General features: G+C 31.1%; 2 protein-coding genes and 1 pseudogene across 2 annotated transcripts; all 3 read right to left on the bottom strand.

Annotated features, from left to right (window-relative positions):
* Positions 1-2,190: 2,190 nt before the first annotated feature.
* On the bottom strand, positions 2,191-2,556 carry LOC133678900 (protein 108-like). Its single transcript, XM_062101413.1, has one exon. It carries the CDS (start codon positions 2,473-2,475, stop codon positions 2,191-2,193), a length of 285 nt encoding a protein of 94 aa, XP_061957397.1. The 5' UTR covers positions 2,476-2,556.
* An 80-nt stretch (positions 2,557-2,636) lies between these two features.
* Positions 2,637-6,575, bottom strand: LOC133678899 (probable methyltransferase PMT15). Its single transcript, XM_062101412.1, has 6 exons — positions 5,677-6,575; positions 4,575-4,785; positions 4,167-4,464; positions 3,686-4,078; positions 3,510-3,587; positions 2,637-3,181 (listed from the first exon to the last, which is right to left on the bottom strand). Exons 1-6 carry the CDS (start codon positions 6,418-6,420, stop codon positions 2,938-2,940), a joined length of 1,968 nt encoding a protein of 655 aa, XP_061957396.1. The 5' UTR covers positions 6,421-6,575; the 3' UTR covers positions 2,637-2,937.
* A 4,358-nt stretch (positions 6,576-10,933) lies between these two features.
* Positions 10,934-12,542, bottom strand: LOC133678356 (probable (S)-N-methylcoclaurine 3'-hydroxylase isozyme 2; annotated as a pseudogene).
* Between the last annotated feature and the right edge of the window lie 2,393 nt (positions 12,543-14,935).

The following is a 14,935-nucleotide window of genomic DNA, read 5'->3' as shown; positions in this document are numbered from 1 at the left end:
AAAAATATCTCATGAAAAAGGACTTAGCTTCCTCATAGTATATGTAAGGAAAAAAAATTATAAACACAACATTTAATGTTGAAATTAAAAAAAAATTCAAACAAAAAGTGGATATTCTATAACTGTATTTTAGGCTGGGATAGTCTAAGGTGACAAGTCTAATTGATGATATCAATTAGGTTATTTTTTTGAAAAAAAATGTTTCTTAAAAAATAAAAGATTTTTTTATGCTTAAATCACAATATATATATATATATATATATATATATATATATATATAAATGAATGAATAGGAAGGGAAGAAATTAAACAAAGGTGAGGAAATGTGTTTTTGTGTTGTATAACCTAAACTAGTTTGGTCAGGTTTTCCTGGTGTAGCTATGGTTGGCTTTTGTATGGATGTCTTGTATGGCTAGAGTGGCCTTGGCTAACTAGAATGGGTTTGACTTTTATGGTATAGAATGACACTTTCATGGCCTTTCACTGGTTTTTATGGTATTTGATGGATTTTTATGTTTGGATTTTATTGATTACTTGGTTGTAGAGTGTATTTTTTTTTTTAGTTTTTAGTTTTTAGTTTAACGTGGGTATCCGGGCCAGCTTGCGCGCACCTCGACTAATCCCACGGGCCCTGAAGTTAACGACCGTGTAAACCTCCAGTGGCCATCATATGAGCAACCTAGAGCTCAAACCTGAGACCACAGAAGAAGCAAACCTCTTGATCCCAAGTTCTTATCACTGGGACACCACCTAGATGGTTGTTGTAGAGTGTATTTATATGTGCAAGTCTTGGAATTTATTAATAGAAAAGGAGAAAGTATCGTTAATGAAGAAATTGATGTGTTGCATTGGTTAACGTTAGTTGTTGTTGGTTAGTGTATCGTGTAATTGATGATGAATAATGTTATCAATGTAGAAAATAGTTTTTACTTCATATAGAAAAACTCATATGTGTAAAAAAAATTTACATACACGTAAAGTTTGTGCGTGTGGTTTCTAAACTTAAAAATAATATAAAAAAGTATGTCAGTCATACAAAATAAATGGGATTATACCAAGTTTGGGATTAAATTTCGAGTTGAAATCCTAGATGTTGTAAACAACTTATATTTTCAAATCATAACTATAAAAATCATCACAATGTCAAAGATATATTTACTAAATAAAATAAACGTCTATCTTCGGGGAAAAAAAAAGAAAAACCTAGATTAAAATTTAAAATAGTGATGTTAGATTTTCATTAGCTTGAAATACCATTGAAACAATTAGTGACTGAAATTGATTTATTTGCATGCAATCCAATGTGATAGAACATATATAATACAGTCAAGATGTACTAGTAGAATTATACAACTAACACGGTAATTATATGTTAATCATTATTTAATTTAATGTTTAATTCCATGTGAAATCCCTGTTCACCATGTTAATATATCATAAAGCCATCGATCTTCAATCACCCATTGTTTTGTTTCGGATAATTTCAATGTGTTTTATTGTTAATCATTATTTAATCTAATGTTTCTACTATTTGTTTGCATTGCTACGTGCATGTAATTAATTACTATATATCCAGTCACAATTACGATAGAATTAACAACTAATAATGTGTTTTATTTTTTAATCAGCATGAAGCTTCTGCTTGATTACAGATCATCGGGACACTTTTGAAAGAGAGAAGGAAGATTGATGGATCATAAGCTTCAATGATTGAAGTTCCAATTACACCAATTAATATTCTTTTCACTCTTTTTCCAAAAGCTTCATGCTTGTCTTGTACCTGCAAAGAGACGATAGACATAAATTATTATTATTATTATTATTATTATTATTATTAAAAAAAATCCAAGTCAAACTACTATGATAAGGGTTGGATAATTCATGCTTAGATATGAATGTTGGATCATATTATATATTTTAATTGCTAAGGACAGTTGCTACAGAGAGTAAAATTGTTTTCGTCGACAAGACCCATCACTTTTTTCAAGGGGAAAAAAACAAGAAACTCATAGCTTAAATTATTATAAAAAATTATATTACTCTGTTATATATTCTTTTAAATAAAAATTATTAAAGTCTGAAATTTACACGAGTTTATAGCGTTTTGTATTTAATGTATTTATAATTTAATTAGGTGAAATAAAGATAGTGAGATACAAATTTGATTTACGAAGTTCATACCTGCTAGCTCTAGTTACCGCAAGTGATAGGTGGAAGATTGCATTGAGAAGGGAGGCGAGCCGCAATCTGGAGAGTGCTGCAGAGGCAGTCATGTTGCACTGCACCAAGTGCATTACAACAATCAGTACTAGGGTTGGTGTTCGGTGCACCAGGCACCACAAATGGTGCACAGACATTCAGGCTGTTGAGCTGGGATGTGCATATCTGCGAGTGAGCCAGTTGAGTCTGCGCTGCAAGTGCAATGAGCAAGAGAAGCAGTGCTGCTGGGGAGCTAAGAGACTTGAGTGATGCCATGTTTGCTTATCCAACAATTTGTGACGACTAAATTTCTAGAGCTTCTGTATGATTGCTAGCAAGCTTGCTTTGATATCTCATTATGCTAATCTCTGCCTTCATTTATAGTTTGAGCTTGGCTAGATATAGTTGATCTTTTACATGACTCACCTAACAGAAGCTTTGAGCTCGCAACAAATGTGTTGAATTCAATATTGTAGTTAGATCATCAAGTTTATGTGTAAGAAAAGTGCCCAGCACAAAACATGTTCTTGATTTGGGCACAAGCCCATTTCCATGGAGGTAAATACAGAACCTGAAACAAGAGGCTAGGCACTTCTGTGTCCAATTCAAGACGAGTAGCATAATTTTTAGAGTTTATCTGATGAATTGGTTGAGCTCTAACTATTCGAAGAAAGAATCATATTTGAGAGAGAGAGAAGAAATCTAAACAGAAAACAAAGAAAATGGAAGTGAAGCTCCTTAGGAAGATGTGGTGGACTCATGTCGGCCTTCAGCAGGAGCTGTCCAGTAGGTCTTGATAGCAAAAAGAAGCTTTTCCCTCTGATGAGGTCCATCTTCGTGATCAACAATTTGACTATCCCAGTTCAATTCATCACTTATTTTCTTGATCTTCACCAACATATCAACATCATCTCTAAAAATTACACTTCCTTCAGGCCTCAGAATCCTATCCATCTCTAGCAAAACATCTTCCATTTCGCATCTGTAGCAAAAATCCATGTCGGATAATATTCATCAAAACATTTCCCATTTAGTAATTCCACAATTCTATCTTACATAAATATATATGAAAAATAAATTATAAAATTAATAATTAAAGAGCAATTTTTTTGCCCTCCTACCTAGACCCTTATCCTGTAGAGTCCCCACAAGACCATGTGTTTGGTACTTGTCTCACATGGATTTATTATTATTATTATTATTTCATATTAATATAACAGCGTTGTTGACCATGATTCTGCTATTTTGGAACAGGAAAAGCAACAAATGATCTATCTGATCATAACATAGAAAAATAATTAATTAATTACCTGCCGTCATAGAGGCTAAATACAGAATCAGCATGGATTAAGTCATAAGTTCTTGGATACGTAGACATGGCTTCACACCTGTAAAAGAAATGAAATCATAAGACAAGTTAATCACTTGGTTTTAAATATTATAACTCTAACCAAACCAGATTAGTTTATGTTCGATCTCTGCTTACCAGTCCTGATATGTTCCAATTAATCCTCGTTCATAAATTACTCCAAGAGTGTTAACCTTAGCTTGGATAGGAACCACATTCATAACCCAGAGAGGGTCCTCAGTAAGGGCAGCAGCGAATCCACCCAAGTAAGCGTTCATGTCCAAAATGTTGCGGTACCTCCCAGCTTGTTCTAATTGGTTATTTACAGCTTTATAATAAGATACTCTCCTATTCCATAGAGCTGTATCTTTTTGGAAAGTCTCAGCTGTAATTCCTTCCAAAGTTCCCCTACTAATCCTTGGTGGCACAGCATTCAATCTCTCCGGCCATTTCAGCAATTCCCCGCCGGCGACGTCTTCCTTGTTAGATACCTCAGGCAAGTGAGTCAAACATGTCTCCATGTTTGTGTACCTAAAAAATGGAATGGAATTGATTAAGATGCATAGAACATACAAGAAAATCTTCTCTCTTTTTTGTGTTGAAAAGCACATGTACGTACCAGGCTTTTTCAGGATCCAGAGCAGGACAGAAAGGTGGATTTTGTGTAATCTTCCTGTTAACCTTACAATTCAAGTGATTGATTGGTTTTTGCCAAATAGCAATGTCTCCTTTCTCGACAAATTTTCGCCAGCATAAGCTTTTAGCCACAGCCTCAATTTTCATCTGTTCATCATTCAAATCATCTTTTGTTCTTTCCCAGCCCTTCCAATATTTTTTCCAATTAATTGGAGGACCAGACAAAACCCAATACCCACCAGGTCTTAGAACTCGATCAACTTCAATCAAATATTGTCCTCCTGTTCCATACCGAGAAGAAAAAAAATCCTTTTAGATCCAACCACTGCACTATCAAGCACAGAATTTTGTTTGAGATAATTAAATTTGATTAAGGAATATGCATATGTACCGGATTCGGCCCATGGAATAAGGCAACGAGAGCAATGTGCCATGTCAAAAGCTCTAGATGGGTATGGCAGCCTTTTTGAGGCCAAAACTCCGATCAAGGCAGGAACTCCTCGTTCTAGGGCAAATTGCACTTGTGCTTCGTGAGTGTCCCTTGGTGCAAATGACATTGTTAATATATTGCGTGACAGAAGATATGCTCCCCAACTTGCAACCTGCACTAGTCCTAACAAAGTTCAGGGACTAGAAAATTTACAAGGTTTAAAATAGTTCCATAGTTTAAGAATATTCCAACTCATATTTGCAAATTCATTAGCCTCAAGAAAAGAGTGATATACAGAGATTCTTGCCGAAATCATTTTCCCGAGATAATCTAATTCATTGAATGATTGAGTTTTACTGGTGGATATCAAATCAAACGGTCTAAATTATCTAGAAAGTGATTTTTGGGGGAAATAAATAATTAATTAAAAAATCAAACGGTCTAAATTATACTTTGGATTGTCTTTGACTAGCTAAGAGAGCTATATTTCTCGACTTCTTAAAGCTTTATTTAGTAGTAAATCAAATCTCATTAATTACTCATATATATTTTCAACGACAATTATATTTCAAGAATGAAATCTAGCAAATTCAATGAAAATTCCATATTTGTCTCATCCCCTTGATTCACTTGCACACAAAAAAAAAAATTGACTACTCATCAAAAAAACAAAAAATAATTTCAAAAACCAAGGCTCTTAACCCTAATGTTAGATCCATATCCCACAATTAATAAATGGTTAATTACAAATCCAGCTGGTTAATTTGGCCACAGAAACTTTGTAACGTTTCGAAACATAGAGTCACATATACCAATGTCATATACTTAAATTTCTAAACACCGTTACAAGACTTTAAAATCCAATTAATGGGTGCTTATCTAGGAACATGAAAAGACTTCATCTTTGTTTTTATCTTCACTATTTTTAAGAATAAAAACATTTTAAAATTCTAAAAATCGGAAGCAAAATGAAAATAAAATATTAATTTAATAACCTAAGATTAAAGAAATCATAAAAGAAAGTAAAATATGTGTAGAGATTAAGGATCAAGAGCTTAATTACCCCACAACCAGTATCAATGGCAGTCCTAATAGACCCATCTTTGAGATTGATCAATCTTCCAATATCATCAATATAAGCATCAGCACCATTAGGAAACATAGTCCCCCCACCAGGGAATCTAAACCGATCACCTGCAAATCTGATCCAGTTTTGCCTCGCCTTCTCCACCGTTAGATGCTTGTGTGGCACGTTATTGTACCAAGCAAAATCCCTACTAGCAGGCCATTTAAAAGGGTTCTTGTACCCGTGTGGAGCTGGTATACGACACTTTAGTATCTCATGTTTCTCTGGACAATGCCTTTCTCTAAATATCAATTGGCGCCTCTTGAATCTCAATGATCTTTTTGCATCCTCACACGGTGTGTATTCGCTGAAGTTCACGTTGCATGATGGGTAGCTTTTGACTTCTGATGTTAACGTGAAATCTAAATCATCTGCCTTGTGGTGGGATGAAAAGTCAAGGGGCTTCCCCCCTCTTGTTGCAGCAGTGGTGGCTTTTGAGGGGTTACATGGGATTGAAACAATGGTGTTGGTGGTGGCAGTAGCGGCGCTCTTGTTAACGGATAAGACGCCGCCGCCACCTTCGTGGCGCCAGACACCAAAGAGATAAGAGAAGGTGCAAAGGAAAAGAAGGAGGGCTAAGGTGTAGAGATTGGTTTTCTTGAAGAAGAAAGGGCTGTTGGCAGCGAAGTGTTTGTGGGGTTTGAAGGTGGCGCCATGGTACTGTTGATTAGGACTAGCCATGGCTAGCTAGGCAATTCTCCCTGGCTGGATTTTTTTCTGAGTGAATGTTTTCTTTCTCTCAATAAAACCCTCTATTTATTGTGGACTGGGAGAGTTTAGGAGAAAAAGGGTTGAAGAGAGATGGGTTTTGAATCAAGTTGATCATATGATGCACAAATATTATAGCTCTAAAATGGAAAGAGAGATCATATTATAATAAATGGTCCTGATTTCGTTAACTTCAATAAAATAATATGGTAGTAAGTGAGAATGGGAGGGTAAGTGGGTGGGCTAGCCTAATCCAGTCTAGTAGATACTGTCCAGGTAAGCTGAGAAATGTGCATTTTGGCCAGTTGATCACATCGTGCCGCACCCTGTTCTAGAAAAATATCACAACCTGTTTCAGCCATTGGAGCCCTTCCAAGAGCTCACCTAGTTCTCTATAATTATTACAATATTAGCTTATGGAGATAGTACTCTGGAAGGTTCGATGTTCGGAGTGGAGTTATCACTATACAAGTACGTACCCCGCTTGCAGTCTCTCTCTCTCTCTCTCTCTCTCTCACACACACACACACACACTACTAAAGTTTTCCGGCGAAAGCTTAAAAAAAAATTGCGTGTCATTGCTGCTACGACTTCTGTCTCTATATTCAAGAAAAACATTTTTCTTGAATATATAAATTCATTTATCAGTTATATTTTTAAGATTTAAAATGTGAATATTCTTGAGATGCAATCTAACTGATTAGATTTTAAATTTGATTTTTTAGAAGTTATTAATTTAATAAAATACTTATTTAAGGTTATTTTAAAGAAATTAGAAGAAAATTAACTACAATATTTGCAATGACAGCAAAAGAGTGACCATATTCACAACTGGGTTGGTTAAAATTTAGATTTTAAAAAAATAATTAAATTTTTTAAATTATTTTGATATGATAATATTAAAAATAATTTTTAAAAAATAAAATATATATTTTTTTAATACATATATTTTTTTAAAATAATTATTTTCATACCCTCAAACACCATCACAGCGAAGAGCCACTGGGCAATAGAATGGAGTTCGGATTAAAAGTATGAACTGTAAATTAATTAGAATTAACAATAGATAACGTCAATGCAACGATAATGTCTACAATATGATGTTTGACTATATCGGTTTAAACAATTTGCAGGTGGTAATTCCCACCGGTTAATAATTAGCTGTTTTTTTTATTATTATTATTATTCTCTTGTAATGATGAATTTTTAATTTAATTTAATATTAACAGTTTATACTGTACAAGGACGGGGTCGTTTTAACTGATTGTATAAATAACAGTAAACCACGTTAATATATTATTTTAATAATTTTTTAAGAAATTTGTTTCGTGGCTAGCTCACTTGGCTAACATTTGATATTAACACTGTATTTGAAAACTACCATGATTATTTTTTAAAATATTTTTATTTAAAAAATATTAAAATAATATTTTTTTATTTTTAACATTAATATATTAAAATAATTAAAAAAAAACATTGAAAAAAATTTATTTAAAGAAAAAAATAAGTTGAAACTCACACTCAAATACCTCTAACTTGTTAAAGATTGCACTAGAGGCAGATAATATTTTATGTTGTGTGACAATTCACATAAATAAATAAAACAATTATATTCGTTAATAAATGGGGAAAAAACCATAAATAATGACTAAAAATAAAAACTAGAAAAATCAAAAGACAGATATAGATTAAGATATTTAACTTTTTGGGATTGGTTAACCTAAATTAACCAGAATTGATCTAATACATCATTATCTTAATATTTGTTTTTTTTTTTAAAAAAAGTGTCAGCTTCAATATTATTTAAAAGTCAAACTCTTTTTTAATAGTTATCCAGGTTATTTTTAAATTTATGCATCTGATTTTTGTTTTTTATATCATTTTTTTACTTTGATTTCTTTTTTTATCCTTGGATCAACAAAATTAACTGGGTTGCATCAATACAATTCTCATTTAATTTAATTGAAAACCCAGACTTAATAAGAACTTGAATCATGAGTTTTAAATTTAACTCACTAAACCAGGTTTAATTACAATATCAATGAATTTACTACAACTTGAATTTATTTATTTTTCACATTTAAATTTGTTTTAGTTCATCTCATAGCATATAGTAGGGGACTAGATATTTGACTAGCGCTTTATCATGGGTTAGATATTTTTTTCTCAAGAAAAAAACTTATTCACGAACCTTTTCAACATGTTTTTGTATTTTAAAATATTCTAAGTGTAAATTAAAAATTATATATATATATATATATATATATATATATATATAATCAAATAAATCAAGAACTATGTGTGCTAATAAGTGAAAAAAAAAAATTATAAACGATGACTACAAATAAAAACTAAAAAAATCAAAAAAATAGGTGTAGATTAAGATGTTTTTATTTATTTTCTTGTCATGAAGAATTTGACTAGCAATTTAATTTTAACAATTTACTATTGTTGTTACTAAACAAAGCATAAACTATATAGAGATAATTGAAATAATGAATTTCATAACTAAGATTTGCGAGGCTCGTAGCACCATTAATTATAAATTTACACCTTTTAAGAATATTTTAATTGGATCAACATTAAGTTAATCTGCATTTTAACTGGGATTGATTTAGGCTCGAATGTACCCGCCGGTATTATCTAATAATGCTCAATGCGCAAATATTTGAGACTAAATCATGTGTGAGTTATTTATCACATTATGAATATATGGTGAAGAAAGAAAAATAATGATATATAAAAATAAAGGTAGGTTAATGAAGTTGAAAGATGAAATATACACATGATGGTCATATAAATATGTAAATTAAATAATATTGCTGTTTCTTATTCAGCCACGGCATATTTTTATTCTAATTAAATATTATTTTCCATATTCCATATATCTCATATCTCATAGATTCTTTTTTTTTTCTTCTACAAGAAGAGATTATTTAAAAAAAATCCAAACTGTACCATGCATTAATATAAAGTGGAACAGTTACTTTTGAAGGAAAACTAGACTGTTAAAAACATGAGATGGAAATTAAAAACTTATATTTGAAAATAAACCCAGCCTATTTTTTAAATTATTTCTAGGCCTTTGTTTTCCTAAATTTTAATAGAGTGTTATTATAAATTACTTTTAAGAATAATTTCAAATGACAGAAAAATATATTAATTATAAAAATTTTATATAGGAACGTTTTTTGTTTAAAACGTTATATTATACTGTTGGTGTTATTTTTTAAATAAAAGTTATTTTTTATTTTTATTTCTTATGAAAATAATAAATTATTTTTATTTAGTATTAATTAAATTAATGCTCTATTTTTCTTTAAAAAATATTTTTGGCAGTGATATGTTAACAAAATTAAACTTAAAAAAGTTTAAGGTTTGTGCTGTTTTATATGAACGACTGTGAGCCACCTGGCTATTTTTTTAATAATTAAAAAAACTTTAATTGTATTATTTTATGGTTTAATTATATGAAATTAAAGTCTAAATTAAAACACACAAAAAAAAATACAAGGCTCACCTTAAATTCATCATAATTTTTATTTTAGTCAAAAAAATTATTTTATTTATTTATAGTCCATAAATTAAGAAGAAAAAAGAGAAAAGTACCTGAAAATAAAAAGAAAGAAAAAATAGTTGATTTTGCAGTATCAACTAAAAAACAAGATCAAACTTGGTGTTAACAGGTTTGATGAGAAAAATTAAATGATGATGGGTTTTTCTTATAAATATATCTCAAAAAAAAATTGAATTTTTTTAAATTTTTTAGGTATGGTTAACTTGAATTAGTTAAAATTGATCTAACAAATCATCATTTAAATATATTTTTTTTAAATGCCAGTTTTAATTTTTTTTAAATCAAATCCTTTTTAACAAATGTTTAAGTTACCTTTAAACCTGTGCATCTAATTTTTGTTTTTTATATCAATTTTGTTTTAATTTTTTTTTATCTTGAACCAACAAAATTAACTGATTCATATCAGTACAATTCTCATTTAATTTAATTAAAAATATAGAATTAACAAGTACCCAAGTCAAGATTTTTTAAATTTAACTCACTAAACTGGGTTTAATAATAATATCAATGAATTTCGAGCAACTTGAATTATTTTTTTACACATTTAAAATTGCACTAGAAAATATATAAAACGAATCGGATGCCAGGCCATGTTTGGAAATTGGAAGTTGGCCATGTAAGCTTACATGTGGGCTGACTTTGAAGTTCTTGGGATTACCAAAGCTCAGCCCAGAAGTAACTTAGTCTGTCCTATTGTTACAAACAATGAGCCTAAACACCCCCTAGTATTAAAAATCACAATCCATATGGAGTATCCTCGAAATTAACTAACTGCTCGATTAATTAATAATAAAAAGGAAACTAATTGAAAAAAAGTTGAAGCGATAATAATGCTAAAATCGAGTTATATTGAAGCTAACAGCTTTTTATTTTGTGTAGATCTAAAACATATTATAGCAGCCCGTAGACAGTAACCAGTCTGAAATTACAATCTTCTTTTGGGAACAAGAAGGAGAGGTTGCTCCTTCTGCAAAACAACACCAAACTTATCCTTCATGTCTAACTTTGCAAGATCCTCGCCATTGGGAAGTGACCAGTCAAAACAACGGATCAAAGAGGCTAAAATCAAGGGGACAAGTTTATTGGCCATGGGTAATCCAGGGCAGATTCTTCTTCCAGCACCGAATGGAAGAAACTCGTAGTTGCCACCTTTGAAGTCCAAATTTGAGCCGAGAAACCTGTCAGGTTTAAATGATAATGGGTCTTCCCAGGTCGACGGATCACGGCTAATTGCCCAAACATTCACAAGAACTTGAGAATCCTTCGGAATCGTGTACTTCATAATCTCACGGGTCTCAGTAGCGCGATGTGGAACAAGCAATGGCACTGGAGGGTGTAACCTCAAGGTTTCCTTTATACATGCATTTAGATATGGAAGCTCAGAGACATCAGATTCAGAAATTGTATTCTTTGTGATTTCTCTTTTGAGCTCTTCGTCAACTTTCTTCATAACTTCTTTGTTCTTCAGTATCTCGGCCACTGCCCACTCTATTGTTGTGGCAGTAGTGTCTGTGCCTGCGCTGAACAATTCCTGCAAAGCAAACCAACAGAAATTACATACTGTCAAGATTCCATACTGTCAAGATCCATTGGATTCAGACCAAATTAATACATGGAAATAAAAGCAAAAGGTATTTTGATTGTTCATACTGAAGCTAACCAATTGATTTGATCGTCATCAAACCCATGCATGGACGTAGCTATTTCTTCTTTCCTTAATGTTGATTGCCCATATAGCAAAAGTTTCTTCAACAAGATTGGATAATTTCCTTCTTAAACCTTGAGGATGCAACCCTGCAAATATAGGATAAAAATCAGAAATGTTTGGAGTAGCAACCAACAACATCAACTTCCGAACATGGCTCTTCAATCCACTTGACATCCCTTTCTCTTCCAAACCAGCAAGATCATTGGAGAATAAAAGATTCGATATTGTGTTGAATACAGTACTAAACACTACTTCTCCAATGCTAACGACTTTTCCTTCTCTTGCTACCAAAAAATCCATCAACTCCCCAACTTTCTTCTCTCTCAAAGTCGCTTTTGACTCTATTGCTTTGGCTGAAAATAACTCAGTCCTACACAATCCTCGTAGCAATTTCTATGTATTAATGCTTTCAGGGCACCAGACGAGCGCAACCCGGCGAAGGACATGGCTTTCCCGAGGAATCACTTGAGGTACGTGTCGAGCCGAGAAGAATCGATCGTGAGCTTTGAGAATCTCAGTTGCTGCCTTTGCTGAAGAACCAACAACAAGGAGTTGAGTTCCTAGCCTTAGTGAAATGAGGGGGCCATGAATTTTTGCAATTTCTGCCAAGGAGACATGAGGCTGATTCCCCATATGGAGAAGGATGCCTATGATGGGCCATGGCTTTGGACCAGGTGGAAGATACTTGCTTTTAGAACATGACCTTATAATGTTCTTGAGGATGATAAATGTTAGAGGTAAAAGAAGTAGAAATAGAATTTCAGCAGAGGATACAAGACTGAACAATCTTGGCAAAAATCTTTGATCCATATTTTCTGAGAAGATTGAGCGCATCGAGGTAGCTATATATAGAGACTTATCTCTTGAGAAGACTGAATTGTGACAAACTTATAAATAATTACAAGAACTCTCCTATAATTATATCATAATTAATTACGATATGTATTCACTTATATGGAATTAGAAAGAAAAAAATTCAAATACCAAACCTCTAAGTCCACAGTTGGACTAGTATTTTTTTTTTCCTCCTAACATCAAGTGAAATTGGTTTTTTTATTTAACGTGAGTGTCCAGATCAATTTACGCGTATCTTGACTAATCCTACATGCTCTAAAGTTAACAATTATGTAAGTTTTTAATGACCATTATATAAGTAACTATAGAGCTCGAACCTGAACTCAAAAAAAAAAAAAAATTTAATTTAAAATTTTTACTACTTGATATCATCTATCATCTAGTTGGTTAAATCAAGTGAAATCTTGATTTTGAAATTCAAAACTTTCATCCAATTAAAGATGCCCGTGGGCAGAAGAATTTTTTTTTTTAAAAAAATCAAGGATATATTATTAATCAATGCTAGCGCTATAAAGCCGACAAGCGAGCAAGAAAGACGGTATACAAATTGAGCAGAAGGTTGATGTCCGCACACTTGGTACAGGTTTAGAACATGAGATTCCTGTTAGTCTGGGTCATTAATTGTACAATTAGTTAGTGCCTAATCAGAGATGCGCGCCGAAAGTCAAAATATTGTTTTAATTTATTTAAAAAAACACTCAAATCAGATCAACTTAATTATAATGTAGGTAGATATGTCATGTCATGTCAATTAGATAAATTTTTATTTAATTTAATTTAAAAAATCAATTTAAATTAAAAATTAAAATAATAACTCACCGAATTAAGTAACCAAACCAGTATAAGTTTAATAACACTATATAACACAATCATTATTTAAAAAAAAAACTAATGCTGAAGTATAAAAACAAATTATACAAAATTCTCATACTATACTATGAAATTCCAAATCAAATATTTATGAGATTCACAATTACTTGGGCATATATATTCTTTTATAAAGTTTTATTATGATTTGTTTGAATCCAAAAGATAGGTTAGATGGTAATAAGAAATTTGAAAAATCAAATTTCTTATTACTAATAAAACATGTGGGTTTTTTTTTAAAAAAAAAACTTATATTATAATTAATCTAGGCATATATAATCTTTATCATACATGTGGGTTTTCTTGTTTAAAATGTTATATAATACCCAATTTATATTTTTATACACACACACACCATTTGCTATATTTGAAAAATGAAAAGATACTTGACCTTTTAATAATACTTTTCACTAGATTTTAATCTAGACAAATAATTAAGATTAAAAGTATTATATTATAATTAATTTGATATTTGATTACTATAAATTAAAGATGATCTAATATGAGTAAAGGAAAACAATTCCAAATTCATCGAAAAATTTAATTAATAATAGTTCCTTTTGATATTTAGTTTTAAACAATATTGATATTATAAATTTAAATTGCTTGAATTCTAAGATTGTAAAAGTCAATTTTGTTCGATTGAAAGTCGTAAAAAGAATAGTGACTTGCTTAACCGAGAAAAGAAATAATCAACAAATGTTTCTGATTGGCTAAACCATTAAGATATTTGAATGAAAGTTAAAAAAAAACAAATTAGTTAACAAATGAGAGTATACAATTTCGATTGAAAATATATAATTTCAGTACAAATAGTTAAAAACATGTGATGCATGCTCTCTCTTTTTTTTAACCCGGATGTCCGGGTCAGTTTACGCCCACCACAATTAATCTCCGGATCCACTATAGATCCTGCAAGCTCAATAAATATATAAGATACCACAGAAGCCACAGAAATACACAATAAAACTTTTTTTTTGGGGGGGGGGGGGAAATGCTCCCATCATCTTACTTACTTACCGCACAACCTGACATTTCTATTTGAAATTGTATATCAAAATATTTTTTATTTATAAATATATTAAAATAATATATTTTTATTTTTTAAATTTTATTTTTAATATAAACACATCAAAACAATCTAAAAATATAAAAAATATATTTTTAATAAAAAATTTAAAATTTAAAAAAGCACCATTCAAACCACATTCTCAAACACGTTATACATCTTTTTAAAACACTATCTCACTCCACCATAAATCACTATTATAAAACTTGGACTAGCTTGTTCAGAGTTTAGACTAGTTTGAATTTCACAACAAAAAAAATAGAGAAGAAAATTAACTTGAGTAACCCAGTCAAAAACTTGAATTGATCCAATATTAAAACTCGATAAAAAACAAGGTAGCTTTTTTAAAAAATAACGTCATTTTAACATTTAATTTTTTTAATTAATCCAAGTTAATTTTCCTAACTTGGAA

This window comes from Populus nigra, chromosome 18, assembly GCF_951802175.1.
Source record: "Populus nigra chromosome 18, ddPopNigr1.1, whole genome shotgun sequence".
NCBI lineage: Eukaryota > Viridiplantae > Streptophyta > Magnoliopsida > Malpighiales > Salicaceae > Populus > Populus nigra.
Note: the sequence above shows the minus strand (reverse complement) of the source record. Positions and strands in the feature narration are given on the sequence as shown.